Raw genomic sequence first — 15,181 nt, forward strand, 5'->3', positions numbered from 1 at the left:
AAAACAGTTTTTATTATTACATATAGAGTCACCAAAACATTTTATAGGTAAAAGTGTCATATATTCAATCAAACAGGATGTGGAACAATGGTGGATCCTCTTATAAGACTTTTTTTGAAGAGTACACTGTAATTTTATTGAATTAATTCTAAGGATATATGGATGCAGCACAACTTGTGTGTCTTTAAATATTTTATACGGTGTTGAGAAGAAGTCAGAAGATGATTAAAAAAAGGGGTGGGGGTGGGGGCAGACATTTCCTCAAACATTACAATAATAACTGTCTGGTGTATCATGTCCACTGGATGTTAATAAGCTAGCAATTGAGGACTCCTGTGAATTATCAAAACATGTTAAAAAGACCCTATTATCTACCCAAAATACAGCAAATTCAGCTTTATAAACAATTCAGACATTTGAAGAGACAAGGAAAAACACTGGTAACAAACTGAAACCAAAAACATTCTTATAGGGGAGCTGACAAATACATTGATGTGACCAATCACTGTAGAATCAGTTACTATGATTCAGTTTTTTAAATGCATTTTTGTCATATGTTCACAGTATTTTGTCTGGCCCCTGTACATTCATGACATGAATGGGTCTGTTTGTCACTTGCAACATTGCAACCGTAAGTTAAGTTCATTACATTTAGTAAGAGGTTCATCTTTTAACAAAATAAATTAAATATCTCACATTTTCACAAAATACAAACACAAAAGTCACACAAGTTGTACATTAAGAGAATAATAAGCAGTGTTGTCATTTTCAAACCCAGTTTAAAACAGGAAAAAAACATTGATAAAGATATATCCATATTTCACTGGTGTGTTTTGGAAATAAATCATTTGAATACAGAAAACTGTTATACTAACCAGCCTCTGTCACTGAGGCTATATAGCCTGCGGTCTGGAGAGATTCTTAGCATGTTGATTCATTGGGATCTGTCGACATCGGCCATGTTTTTAACAGGCATTTCCTCCTGCCTACGGCCTGTTCTTTTGTGAGGAGAACAAGCCCTCCTTATGCTTCTCACTGAGCTCATCCGTCCATCCATCTATCTGTCCCTATCTGCCTCACTCTCCCTCGTCCTGTCTGTCCTGTCTGTTGCTCCCTGTCGCTGACACATACAGTACAAGAGCACTCACACTCGGGGAGTCATGTTCTTATGACTGAACGTGATTGACTCTGTGAATGAGGCATTAAAACTCTAACACACTCACTGTGGCTGAGAAGCACCAATAGATCTCTGGGCAACAGCTTTGAAATACAATGACTGGATTCAAAGTCCCTCGGGGTAGATGGCTAACTGCCATCTGGTCAGATCTTTGATTCAAAAAGTGGGACACTTGTTGAACTTCTCAGTGTGCTGTTTGTGACTAGCAGGTCTGCAATTTGTGGCAGGTCACAGATCATAACAATGTCAACAACAAGTACAAGAGAAGCTGCATTAGTCCATTCAGTGGTGTAACTGCAAAAAATCTTGGTTGGAATGTGCTTGCATCTAGTGATTAAACATTTCAGTAGCAGTCAGAGTATGGGAGCAGGTTGAAACTCAATGTGTTGACTGTTATGTGACTGTACTGCATAGAAAAGACAGTCTCACTAACAGCCATGATGCAGCCAATAAGTTGATGGCCCCAGTCCCATTTCAAAAGAAAGAAAAGATTGTCCAAACAGCATGGTATCACTTTGATTTGAGGATCCACAGATATTTTTGATTACATCTTCAAACTAGACAAGCACGACAACTCTCTGAATGACTTCAGAGTGGCAAGACAGATTTGAACTTTTCTGAATAGGCCAGCCAAATGCTCTTACTCACCAGCCAAGACAAGATAATATATTTACTTCGCTGGCTATTTCGTCAAATAACCAGCTATTCAGGAGAGGTCTTGCCTCCAATGATGAATCTGGGGAATTTTGCAACACATCTGCTTTTCAGCAACTGTTTTTTTTTTATTGTAATTTTTTTTCATCCAGTAGGTCTGGCGCATGCACTCGGATGAGTGAAAGCAGAGGAGTGTCAGACCAGACTCATTTATCCAGCAGGCCTCTGCCAGTGACAGAACAACCTGAAGAGTGGGTTGTTATCTTGCTGTCCAATTTTCCCTCCTTTGTTAATCACGCTTCATCCACTTTGATGTTCAGCGATCGCCTCCCCCGCTGGCTGAGTGTTAACGGCGTGGGTGAGTGTTTGAAGTGGGATGGAGATAGACACTGTTTGGATCATGTCAGGAGTTGCCATTTGGTTATTTACAGTGTTGCACATTGGTAAACGCCTTCCTGACTTGACCTAAAAAAAAAATTACATTAAAAATCTATAGTTTGAACAGAATTCCTCCAAATGTTTGACTTACAAATGGCATATATTACTAGACGTGAGCTTCATTACATTAACGGAGTCTCAAAGGAATTCTAAATATTTGATGAGCTGTAAAATTTACAAGCCTTTCCTTCCTGGAAGTGCTCAGAAAATTGAGAGCACATTATCTGCAGGTTTTATTTGACAGAACCACAAAGACCAACAGACACACAAGTCAATGTAGTCGGGGTAATTTTAGCACCAATAATATTTCTGTTTAGAGGATTTTATCAAAAAGAGCAAGAAAACTACTATTAAATCTATTATATGTAGCTACATCAGACCTCATACTCTGAACAATTAAATGTGAAAACGAAATTTAGGATTTTGGGGGGAGAAAAAGTGCTGTGGTATTATCATAATGATAAATTATTTTAGAAATCTCATTATTGTGCATTTATACATTCAAGCAATTGAGTAATACAGAACAATTCATTAAAAAAATAACTTTTAAATTGGCAGAAAAAAACATGAAAAATTTAATACATTTCAAGCATAGCAGGGTTTTTTGCTAATGCTAACAGTAGCTTGCTAACAGCAAGTAGCCATAATAACAAAGACAGGTTTACTGTAAATTAAGCTAATGCCAATGATGTTTAAAAAAGGATAAAGGGCTTCACACTTGGTAGCGTCTCTTTGAATAGACAGACGAACATAACCATAGTATCATGCTCACAATGCTGACACTCATTTTGTTATCACAACCCTGTTTCCAAAAGAATTGCGGAGCAGTGTAAAATGTAAATAAGAACAGGATGTAGGGATTTCTTTAAACCTATATTTAAGTGTCATTGGTGTCATAAATCTTGAACCTGAAGTGTGCAATTTCATGCCAATAATGTTTTTTTAAAACATTAAGATAGATGCAGGTTTATGACTATGTTGCATTATTTCTTCTTTTATCAACACTTTGCAAACATTATTGTTTTATAAGACAATTTAATTAAAAAATCTTATTATTATTCTTATTAAAAGTTTCACTCTTTTTCCCCCATGTTTAACAGTGCACAAAATGTTTAAAGTGATTATTTACTTAAAGGATTTATTTCTTACTTGTATTTTTAGCATCTAGATTGCATAATTTAACTCGTAATTTTCTATGTTTGCTCCAGAAAAGCTCATTGACACAGCATTAAAGTTTTTAAAACTTTTTTACCTGCCACACTATGAGAAAAACACAAGCTGTGAAGGGGATGAGCACCAAAAGCAAGGGAGTTCTTGTTGACCAGCTGTATCCACGACTCTCCCCCTGACCTTCTGCAAGAAGCAAATGATTGGAAATGTAACTAACTACGTCTACATTACGCATTAGAAATGTGATAGTGGACAGGCAAGTTCCCTTGATCATACATATTTCTATCCACAGCTGTGTTCGTCTGACCTTAAATCAATACCTACTCTTAAATTTCCTTCAAATGTTGTAGCATTCACAAAAATAAGACCCTAAATGCAAATCAATTATGTACCTGGTGTTTGCTGATGGTTACGGCATGGTGGTGGCTTGCATGAGAAGCTTAATGTCCCTTTTGCGGCAGACTGTAAGACATCTTCAATGTAGTCAAAGTAAAGACCAGACAGTAAGCTCCCTTCCTGATAGTGACACTGGAAGACCTGCATCGCTGTTTCCTGTGGGATCAGCCAGCAAACCACTTATGCAATTAAATATGCAAAACAGTCGCTTAATGTCCAAATGTCGCATACTTCTCCCTAAAATTGAGCAACAATGTTTTTCATCTTTTTTTTTTTTTTAATAAGGGCTTAACTTTAAAAACGCTCTTTTAAAAACATATCACTCCACAAACATTTTATGTTTATCAAACAGTGTTCACACCCACCAGTTCCTCGTGGTCAAAGGTAAAGCGTAAACTCTTGAGCATTGCAATGAAGACAATAATATTATCTTTGTTGGAGGAGATGGCACCAAACATGTTGGCCAGCTTTCGAAGACTTTGCTCCAAAGGGTAGATATTTAACACCACCCAGCAGGTGCCAGCCTGCAAAACAGGTGCAAAAGCAGATAATATTTTATTCAATATAAAATCAAGCAGCCCTCATTTGCTATTTGACTGTGTCACTCCATTGCATACATACCACTTCTTTGGGAATGTAACTAACAGGAATCTCATAATCTGAGGGAATATTCTGCTTCTACATAGGAGGGATAATGACAGAGAATAATGTTTATAACCCCGTATCAGTCTTGTAGAAACAGTTATTGAACACACAGCACAAACAAGTAGGACAGAACGCTGTAATTGTCATATGTATCAAGCCTGTCGCAGTTCAGCAACCTCACCAATATTGACAGCTTGCTCACATCATCAGTTATTGGTGTTCCAAACTTTCCAGAGCAGAGATTGAAACTTGATAACAGACTCAGCAGGAAACAAGTTACTTTCAAGATCTGAAAAGAAATAGAAAAGCAATGCAGTATATTTACATTATATCACACCTAACTCACACTGCAGCTACGAAGGTGGCGATAATTCTGTACTTTTGTCTACTGTGCATTAATTTACCACAAATCTGATTTAGATTCATTCAAGTAAATGTATCCACACATCAGAGCAGACAAACCAAACTCTACTGAGCCCGGCAGCTTCTTACATAAGGTTACCATGATTGTTTCATCGCATCGGACAGTACAGTCACTTTCCTCCCCCAGGTGGTGTGAAGGGTTCTCATGTTTTTCCAAACATAAAGACAGCTGTATAAAAAGCTCTTATTTTAGATCTTATTTTCCAAGTGCCGGTTTAAACCCAAAAGAGAGCTGCAGACAACGAATCCACCAGCTAATCCAGAGAAAAGTTACGGATCATTTCAATATATCAAACACTTCACATGTATGACTGTGGCAACAGAAAACGCTGACTGTGAACATTTGTTGTTTCTTTTGGCAAATATGACTTTTAGTTGGGTGATCAAGCTAAGTGACGACATCATCCTGACATCAACCTGTATGACATTTTCACATTTTTTTAAAAATTGAACATTTTAAGCAAGCAGAATTAAATTTAGCTGTTATTTGCAGCCCTAACCCACAACACTGACTATATTGATCGCTTTTATTAGGCTACATCTATTCAAAAATCAATATTACCCCTTTTATCAGCTCATCATCTTTTCCCTTTACTACTCCCCACCTAAAAGTGTAACAGATGCACTGTAAGAAGCAGTTTCTGTAAACATCTTAACACATTAGAATGTTTTTAAATGCTGCTCCAAATGGAGGCATCCTTCACGATGAGTTCCTCTGTCTTTATCTTTTACCCAGAAGTGTACTTTACTGTGCAGTAATATTATATTCAGTTGTGGCACTGTTTGCTTTTCCTGAATTAAAAAGAATTCATGTCTGTATTTAAGAAACAATCGATCTACATTTATACATCTTTAAGCCTGTGTGATTTTTCTGATACAAAGTCTCATTTGACAGCAAGGAAACAGCTGATAAAGGACAAAGTAAGTGAAAATAGTATTTTGCTACTTAACGTGCACAACACAAGTCAGAATTTAGACTACTAGTACAAAAAAGAAAAGAAAAGGAAAAATGCTACTTACTTTCTTCCTCATATGGAGCAAAAGTCCAAGGTTTCTCAAATCTAGCTCATGAAATTCAGTGTTTTCTGTTCCAAGAAAGAGCTCATCTCTGCACGTATTTGTAGGGGTGTAATGTCCAAGCGTGTAGTGAAACTTGAGGATGGGCCAGCAGTCTGCTTTCACTTCAGACAAACTGGTGGGGTCTTTTGACGTGGTGGAGAGGCCGCCTACAAGCTGAGTCATTATGTCACACACTGACGCTGTCTGAGACTTTTCCATAAACTCCCACGTATCAGTTTGGTCATCAGGAGAAGTGGGTGCTTGTTCTCTTGAGAGAATATTTCGGTTTGAATATGTTAGGGCTATTCCCCATGCTGCGGTTTGTAAAAGTGAAAACAAGATGATAAGAGGTAATTCAGGTATTCAGTCATGCTACTTTGTGCTTTATTCAGTTATTTTCAGTTATTATGATCTGTTTATGAATTTGATTTTCTCTTATTGGATTTGAATAGTTGATCAAACATGCACTTTGTCTGGTATTAATTTTTTTTCAGTGTGTGGATGTCCAGAAGGTTAGTTGCATAATCTACCCATGATACTTGCTTATTAAGTGAACCCATGTAAAAGCCATTATACATAATTGATTCCCATTACCAAATCAATAGCAGTCACAAGGAATAGATTGAGGAAATGAAGAAAAGCAGAAGAGTTACAAAAAGCATACTGTGCATTTCATGAGGGTTAGGGTTAGGGTTGTTTTTTTTTTTTTGGTTTCTTCTACAATCCAAAGACATCCATTTCAAGTTAATTGGTTATTTTTTTTTACTGAGAGCATAACTGCTCACGATAGTCTGCCTTTCTGAAAGCTGATAAACCCATCCAGGATTTATCCCATCTCTAACACCAGCTACAAGAAGGAAGCATGGATGGATGAATGTACTTTATAACTCGTTAGTAAATGCTTTTAAAAAAATCTCAACAAGCTTTTGATTAGCTGATGCTGCCTTGCCATGCTTGATATTTCAAAGATGGAAACAGCTCAATAGCCTCAACAGTTTAAGTAACAATGATAAGTATTTCCTTTTGAAGTTTTTTGTTTTAATAAAGCACCTCCAAGCAGCAAAAATGTGTTAAAATGATATATGCATTCTCTAATCAGTCAGATCACTCTCAATTTGGAGAATCAAGGGGGCATTCTGACAGGGGAGCTAAACTAACAGATACCCAGAATGGGACCAGAGAAGAGTCAATTCTTAACATCTAAAACAACAGAAACAATGTAATAGCATTCCCAGCAAATTATGTATTGCAGAGAATTTCCCACTGCGTCTTTACAATTGTTTTCACCAAACAACGTTCATGTGTGGTGGTTACACTTACCATCTCTTTAACCTTTGCAATAAATGATAATAACCTATCCAACAATAACCTGTAACAACAAGGAAGTTCACTCAAAAGTGACAAGTTGCAAATTTTCCATGTACAGTGTTTACTCAAACTTCTGTGAAATGTTCATGGTTTGGTTTGTTTTAGATGGCGAAAATCTGTCCTTCTCAAGCCCCCTCTTCTAAATCGCTTTTAGCTTAGCTGCCCTGTCCAAACTTCTCCTTGATTCTCCAAACACAGAAAGCTCTGACTGCTGTCTGCTAAACTGATCGCTCATATGTACTTCAGGCAACCCCACTTTAGCTGCAGTTATGCTTCACGGGTTGGTTATTGCACAGGCAGATTTTTAAGGCATGTTTGACTCTATGCAGTCTTCATCCTAAATGACTGGTGTCAATACTGGTGTCCACTGCTGGAATAGAAAGATGAAAGCATTTGTCAAGTTTAACCTTGAATTATAAAGGTATTTTTAACTTCTCTGTTGTACTTTTAATAGTTTCTAAAAATGTTTTTGTGACATTTGCAGTCTGTTTTATTTTTGAGCACAGGAGTCTTGGACGTGCTTGCAAACTCCTCCAGTTTTTAAAAAGGGCCCCTGCAAAGCACATGACATGTTACAAAATCAGAGATGCAGGACTGGCTGAAGCAACACTGACTGCCAGCTGTTGTGACATCACTTCTGACCTGTGCTGTTGTTTGGGAAAGCAACAATGTTAACCACAGACTAAGCATTACTGCTGGTCTCCCTCATTTTTTCCCTTAAAAAATAAGTCACGACTAAGAATGGTGGCAGTACGAAATATGGCAGCAATTGGGTTACAGCACTTTGAAGCAATGTGATGCACAGAGGTATGTTTGCCAGACAGTGTAGGGAGTATGTAAACACACTGTGAACAAATTCAGAAGAAGATTGGATGAAATTTGTAATGTAGGGAATCAAAAGGTCCATAATTATGAAGCATTTTTGACACAAATGGACATGGCCTGTATCACTATCTTCAGCTTCATCCAATTAATCCAGAGTTGTTTTAATTATTTATCTAGTTTTACACCTGCCGAGGTGTTAGTCCAATATTCACCACACAACGGCACTGTTGCTGCCATCTTTTAGATGTGAAAACGATCAGCACAGGTATCAAAATCAAAAAACACAGTTTGTCTTCGGTAACATTTTTTTCTTGCTGCGAGCCTGTGGAAGTAAAATAGAACTGATTACTACAATGACTGATGAGTGGAGCATTGCAACATAGTGTCAGTAACAGTAAGGATTTTGGGCCTGTGATGCTTTGCAAATAAAGCGTATGTACTTAATAGGAAGGTACGCAAACATGTCATGTGTGTTTTATGCGCATGATCTGATCTGAATGTCACGGTGTGGCTGTTGGGGAAGTGAAAAGGTGACAGGCACACTCTGAGCTGAGTCAGGCCAACTAAAACCGGTCACTTCTAAAAATAACTTAGGACTTAGCCTAGGACCCCATAAAATAAAAACACACAGGCTGTGTGCTAGAGATCTCAAGAGTACGTCCCAAGATCAACAGGTGAGGCATTGATATGATTGGTACAAAATGCAACTTAATTCTGTGGTATATCTGAGACATGACAGGCTTCGTCAATACACTCACATCTGATGGCATTTTCAGCATATGTACTGCAGTGATACTCTTGTGATACCCTTCAACAAGCCGCGTGCCCATAGCTGAGGACAAAATGCAGACTACAGAGAGATCTAACTTCAAAATGTTATAGTTTATTTGCAAATCTTCCTTAAATTTTATGCAAAACTTTCAAAAAAAATTTCAAAAGACATATGTTGACAAGAGAAGGCCAGTGTTTACAAGGGAACTCATGTAAGCAATGGTATGTCATTCTGTCCCTTTTTATAGAAATGGATTACTCTGAACAGGAACATATAAATAAGGAACTGATAGAGTTTGCCATTCAAGAGAGCATTCAAGATGCCAACAAGCTGTCATGTTCAGCAAGAGCCAACAGGTATGAAAGACATCACTTGAAACCTACAAATTAAAAATAATTGACCTAATTTCTGTAATGGAGCTCAGTTACAGTGTTTCCATAATAAAAGATTTCTTGTTCATTAGAAAAGGGCAAAACAGTGAAGACTTTTTGAATATTATGGCAGCCATTTATAAAGGTAAGGTTCCCAGTAAGTATATTTGGATGAGTATATTGTTATGTGCAAGATTTAGCAAAGCTGTGCAAGTCAGAAGCTCCTTCAGTTACATGTAAAGATGATAGTTCAAGTCATTGTTGCACAGGAATAGGTTTGGTATGAATCTCGGCTCTACTTCCACAGGTGATATGGGTATGCTGCAGGTGCTGTCCTGTTGTGCCTCTGCCTTTAGGGAGAGTGACAGCAGGGGCTGGCTGCCTCTGCATGCAGCAGCTGTGCAGCCACAGCAAGCGATCCTGCATGTGGTGCTGGAGGGTGAGAGTACAAACCAAAGTTTGATAAAGCTGTTAAAGTGAATGCAAGCTTGAGTCTCTGAATCAATTGTGTTTTTCTCACAGTGGTGACATCTATTGACCTGACAGTGGAGGAGAAGACAGACGATGGGGACACGGCCTTGACCTTGGCAGCAGAGGCCAACCGGTTGGAAAACGTCAAGATGCTGCTGCAACACGGAGCTTCACCGCACAACACCAACAGCAGAAATGAATCTCCTCTGCTCATTGGTAGCAAACTCACACAGAATCACAGTCAACATTTGGCTTATTCTGGCGGCTTTTTAAAATTGCTCTGGCCCAGTAATGGCTGCCAGATATATGTGGATTTTAGGGGGAGGGGATTTGGTCTAGTTTGGATTGAGAAATGACTAGTGTGGTTGCACTGAATGTGGACCATGCACAGTGACAAAATTGTGGCAAAATACAGGTCTTGACTGGTGACCTGTCCAGGGTGTACCCCGCCTCTCGCCCAATGACCGCTGGGATAGGCTTCAGTCCTCCCTCGACCCGACAGTTGGATTAAGCGGGTATAGAAAATGGATGGATGGATGGATACAGGTCTTGTTCAGTTTGTGGACATAACAGAGGTCACTTGACCTGACTGTGGACCATGTTGTTACTTCACGCCTGCTGCATTTCAGCTAAATTGGGACAAACCATTTTGGCTAAATTAGTTTTGTCCTGTTAATAGAATACTCTTCAGTGACATTTAAGTACTGGTAGGTTTGCCACCTTGAATATATGTATATATTATTATCAACATGTTACAAGTGAATACAATCAGTGATAGTAAAACAATGTACAGTATCCATTATCATCAGGAATTAAACAAGCTTTTTGGCTGCCAGGTTGAGAACCCATATTTATGATGTCTCCTCGCCTTTTTCTTTTCTCTTCCATACATCATTAAGATTACAGTTGGCAATGTTAGCAAATTAAACTGAAAATGACTAAAAACAGAACATTAATTAACTGCATTTCATGTCTTTCATCAGCATGGCTTTGTACTGTTGCATCTTGTATTTTCTACATTATGTAGCAGTGAGACAGAGCTCATACGACATGGTTTCAGCCCTCATCATGGGAGGGGCCTTTGTGGAGCAGGTGTGTCTCACTAAGTGGACAGCCCTCCATGAAGCTGCAGAGGTGAATGGTGTAACTTTTATAAGAACCTGTTTATTTTTTACCTCCTAATGTGCTAATTTGGTTTTATCTCTTACGCTAGGTCGGTTGTCCATCTATTCTAATGCTGTTGCTTCGACATGGAGCCAATGTAACAGTCAGAGATGGTCATGGTGTGACTCCTCTGGGCGTCGCAGCAGAATATGGCCACACTGAAGCTTTGGACATACTCATACAGCATGGTATAACATTAAAACCCTTCAGTATACCATGTATTTATCCTTCCTCTATGCACATAATTTCATCACTCAAAGAGCTGTGTTGTGTTTTCTCTGCCCTCCACCAGGTGGTGATGTGAGTGCCCAGGCCAGCAATGGTGACACAGTCCTGTATGATGCGTCAGGGTCTGGAAACCTGGACTGCATCAAGCTGCTTCTGCTGCATGGAGCCAACCCAAATGTAGCCAGCTACGCCTGTCAGCTGCCCATCCACAGAGCTGCATACGAAGGGCATATACTGTGAGTTAACCTTCATGTTCTGAAGCTGTTTGATTTGCAAACAAGCAGCATTCTAATGCATTTACATGAGGCAATATTTTTCAGCAGACAACATTCAACTTCATTTTAAAGTTCCCAGAATAAAGAAATTGCTTCTGACAAATTAAAATCGTTTTCCTCCTTTTCTTGCGCCCAAAATGGACAAATAATTGAGTAAAACACGTCTCTCATTCTCCTCTTCACATCTCTGCAGTGTTTTCTCTGAACTCATCTCCACAAAGAGCTCTCTGTTTATCAGTGTTTTTCAGTTCCGTCTCCAAACAACAATGTAGTGCAAACCACAATCTAATGAGCATTTTCCCCTATCCTGTTCAGTGTTTTTCGCTGTCTCTGTTGCGCCCTCTTCCTGTTTTTCTCCCACTCCCTCGCTCCTTAGAGCCCTGAGGACTCTCATCCCAATCACCACAAAGAGAGCAATCCGTCTTTCAGGCCAGAGCCCGGTACACTCTGCAGCTGACGGGGGACAGGCTGAATGTCTGAAGCTGCTTATCCAAAGAGGTTTTGATGTCAACGCCCTGCTAGATACACACATCTCTGGTAGGGTGCAACTGGATACACATATACAGGCTATGTTTACCACTATGTTACACCGTTGCTTTTACCAGCACTCTGTAAGTGTTTGGAAACTGAGGGGACTAACTGTTGGAGCTCACAATGCTTTGACAGTTCCATCAGTTATCAGCTGTGACTCATAGTAACACCTGTTTAATCCCAGTATAAATAAATTAAAAGTCTGGAAAAGCTATGTTATAACCTGTAATATAAATTTATTTTTGGGAGGCTTTTATTAAAAAAATCTACAAAAAATTGTCAAAATTGGTGAAGTAAAATGGAAAAAAGGAACAAAAAAAGATCTGATTCATCTTCACTGCTATCAATGATATATTTATGTCATAAAACAACAAATCCATATTTCACGGTGACATCAGCAAACTTGCCCACTGATCTTTTGCTAATTTTTCCAGAGAACTATGGGGACCTCAGGAAGACTCCTCTGTACTTTGCTGTTTCCAATGGCGATGTGACCTGTTCTGATATGTTGCTGGCAGCTGGAGCAAAAACTGACTTGGACCCTCTGAGATGCATCTTAGTAGCTATACGGGCTGAGAGGTGGGCAGCATTCATTTCTATACTTTCTGATTAATGACCAATGTCTTTAACAAGCTAACAGTAGGGCGGTGCTGAAGTAATCTTAGACCATTTTGTCCAGGTATGAGTTGGTGCAGCTGCTGTTATCTTATGGAGTCGAGGTGAACTGTTTTTTCCGGGTGTTCAACAACACAATGTTCCCTACTGCCCTCCAGTACTGCCTCAGAGACAACGTCATGTTACGACTGCTGCTCAACAGCGGATATCATGCCCACAAGCACGTAAACCTATACTGCACAATGAAGATTGCTAATGTGCTGAGAGTCCACATCATAATATGAGTCCATATAAGTAAAGTGGAGGCTGAGTGAGATGGTTTTAATCATGTTGGTTTTGATGATTAGGAACTGTAATAAAAACACATCCAAACACTGAAATTCAAGAAGAAATTATGTCATGGTCATGTATAAAATGCATAGAAAATACATCTAATCATTCCTTCTCTAAACTCACATCCCTGTTAGGTGTTTTCAGTGCTGCCATGGTGACAATGAAGAAATAGACAGTACCTGGACTGACCTCTATAACCAAGCCTACCAGATTTACAGTCAACCTGATATCATCTCAGTAAGCATAGATGCTGGCAGACACATCCTCATCTGCTAGAGTCAAACAGTTATCCTTACAAATCAGCCAATAACCTATTGTAACCTCATTCCCAATCTTCTCTTCTAGTTCTGTGAGTTTGTGTCAGTGTCATGGCTGACACATCTGGTTGGCAGCATTGTGAGGATGCTTCTGGACTACGTCAGCCATGTCAGCATCTGTTCGAACCTTAAAGGGATCCTGAAGAGGACGGCAGAGTGGGAGGAGATTTCTACCATACTGAGTAAAATTGCAAAGAAAACATACACAATAAGGCAGGGTAAAATTAGAATCTTTTTTAACAGCTGGGGTTTATGTTTGTTTGTGTGTCTGTAGGCAAGCCACGCTCTCTGCAGCACTTGTGTCGACTGGTTATCAGAGGTCGAATGAGCATCAGGACGCTGAATGACCCCAAGGCCGTGGCTGCCATTCCTTTCCCTCCCAGGCTGATAAGCTACCTAACCTACAGAGAATATGACCTGTATGGTAAACTCTCATCAACGTGAAACACATCTTAATCATACTGGTGACTGGAACCTTCATGATGAGAAGCACTGATTGAACTGGCCAGGACTCTCACACTGATGTTGTGCTCTTTTTGGCCATCCAGACAAGTTGGACAAACAGTAAAAATTCTGGTTGCTGTGAAGCTCCTGCTCTCTTTCTGTTTGCATTTATTCATGCTCTCCACTATACATGCACGTCATATGAAATAGGTGCTTCACAAATACCTAAACACCCACACAGGTGTTTTCATTTATCACTAGTTATATGATGTGGCCACTAAACTAGAAGAAGAATGCTTCAGGAGTTTGAGAGAATTCTCTGTTGAGTGTAGTTTGTACAAACCCATACAAAGCTTAGAGCAAGTCTAACTGATGATGGCAGTGTGATTCTCTGTTTGTGCCTGTTTTAAGTGTCCATATTATGTATGTATTATGTATGGGGTTTGAACATGTTTACTGAATGTATCAGATTGTTACTTAAATGTTACTTAAATACAAGATCATTTTGTTAAACAGTTCTGTTGTTTTCTAACGAATGGCAATAATTTATAAATGCTGAAGTAATGCAACCCATGTCTTTAGACTCTGAATGCAGTGAATTATTGAATATAAAACATCTAAACAGTTTTGAGCAGAATCTGATTACAAGCTAAACTTGTCAATAACTATTACTAGTTGTTTAAATATATTTAAATGAAAAGCTTGAATGTGCATAATTCCTGCTATCAAAAATAATAAACATTTTTTAACTTCACAAAACTCACTGGACATAATTCCTATTCCAAAACCTATGCAACACAGAGTAAGTAATAGAGTTTATAACTAAGACAGCAACTCTGTGAGAAAATTACAATAATACAATGCTTACATGTGTACTTGTCAACACGTCATTTTTAGTGAGTAATGAGAGGAAAGATTTCTCTTTTTCACATCTTTCTCTTTTTCTATTAGCATGCTTACTGCTAATTAGCATTAAACACAAAGTAGCCTGTGGTAGTTTAATTCAAAACCAAATACATATGCACTGTTTCTGGAGCCACTGAAATGTAATTTCGTTCTGTTGTATACGGCCAATTCTGAATGATGAATAAAGTCTAGTCTAAGTCTATAATTTTATGTTATGATGATAGTCATTATGAGACATCAAGAGATATCTAATTCATGGCAATTCATCCAATTGTTGTTGAGACATTTCATGTAAACTCAAGAAGTTGAACTGATTGTGGTATTGGAAGTGATATCAGAGGATAACAAAAGCCAGATGACTCATACATATTACAGTACAAATAGGAGCTTCAGAATCACCCATGTCATCAAACAGTAACAAAGAAAGAAGACACCTCTTCGCTGATGTTCATAAGGAGGCAGAGCCTGTGCCATTTTTTGGGTGATACATTATCTCTGCTTTTCTTTCTTGTTCTGTCCAGTTGGTCTTTTTTTGGCTATGAACAATGCCACTCAAGTCATGGTGTCAGACTGCTACGTTGACAGGCCACACAGCCTCT

The 15,181-nt window shown here is 38.7% G+C and overlaps 2 protein-coding genes across 2 annotated transcripts; one reads left to right on the top strand and one right to left on the bottom strand.

The window, feature by feature from the left end:
• Positions 1-33: 33 nt before the first annotated feature.
• On the bottom strand, positions 34-6,029 carry LOC140282854 (uncharacterized). The gene is made up of 7 exons (XM_072377430.1): positions 5,924-6,029; positions 4,662-4,769; positions 4,457-4,513; positions 4,201-4,359; positions 3,832-3,991; positions 3,522-3,622; positions 34-2,296 (listed from the first exon to the last, which is right to left on the bottom strand). Exons 1-7 carry the CDS (start codon positions 5,933-5,935, stop codon positions 2,132-2,134), a joined length of 762 nt encoding a protein of 253 aa, XP_072233531.1. The 5' UTR covers positions 5,936-6,029; the 3' UTR covers positions 34-2,131.
• Positions 6,030-9,176: 3,147 nt separating this feature from the next.
• On the top strand, positions 9,177-14,331 carry asb15b (ankyrin repeat and SOCS box containing 15b). The gene is made up of 13 exons (XM_072377365.1): positions 9,177-9,283; positions 9,391-9,443; positions 9,606-9,737; positions 9,821-9,985; positions 10,797-10,903; positions 10,983-11,121; positions 11,226-11,397; positions 11,813-11,973; positions 12,402-12,546; positions 12,647-12,802; positions 13,050-13,152; positions 13,261-13,414; positions 13,507-14,331. Exons 1-13 carry the CDS (start codon positions 9,177-9,179, stop codon positions 13,674-13,676), a joined length of 1,764 nt encoding a protein of 587 aa, XP_072233466.1. The 3' UTR covers positions 13,677-14,331.
• The last annotated feature ends 850 nt before the right edge of the window (positions 14,332-15,181 follow it).

This window comes from Leuresthes tenuis, unplaced genomic scaffold, assembly GCF_036924035.1.
Source record: "Leuresthes tenuis unplaced genomic scaffold, fLeuTen1.0.hap1 SCAF_23, whole genome shotgun sequence".
In the NCBI taxonomy this organism is placed as follows: domain Eukaryota; kingdom Metazoa; phylum Chordata; class Actinopteri; order Atheriniformes; family Atherinopsidae; genus Leuresthes; species Leuresthes tenuis.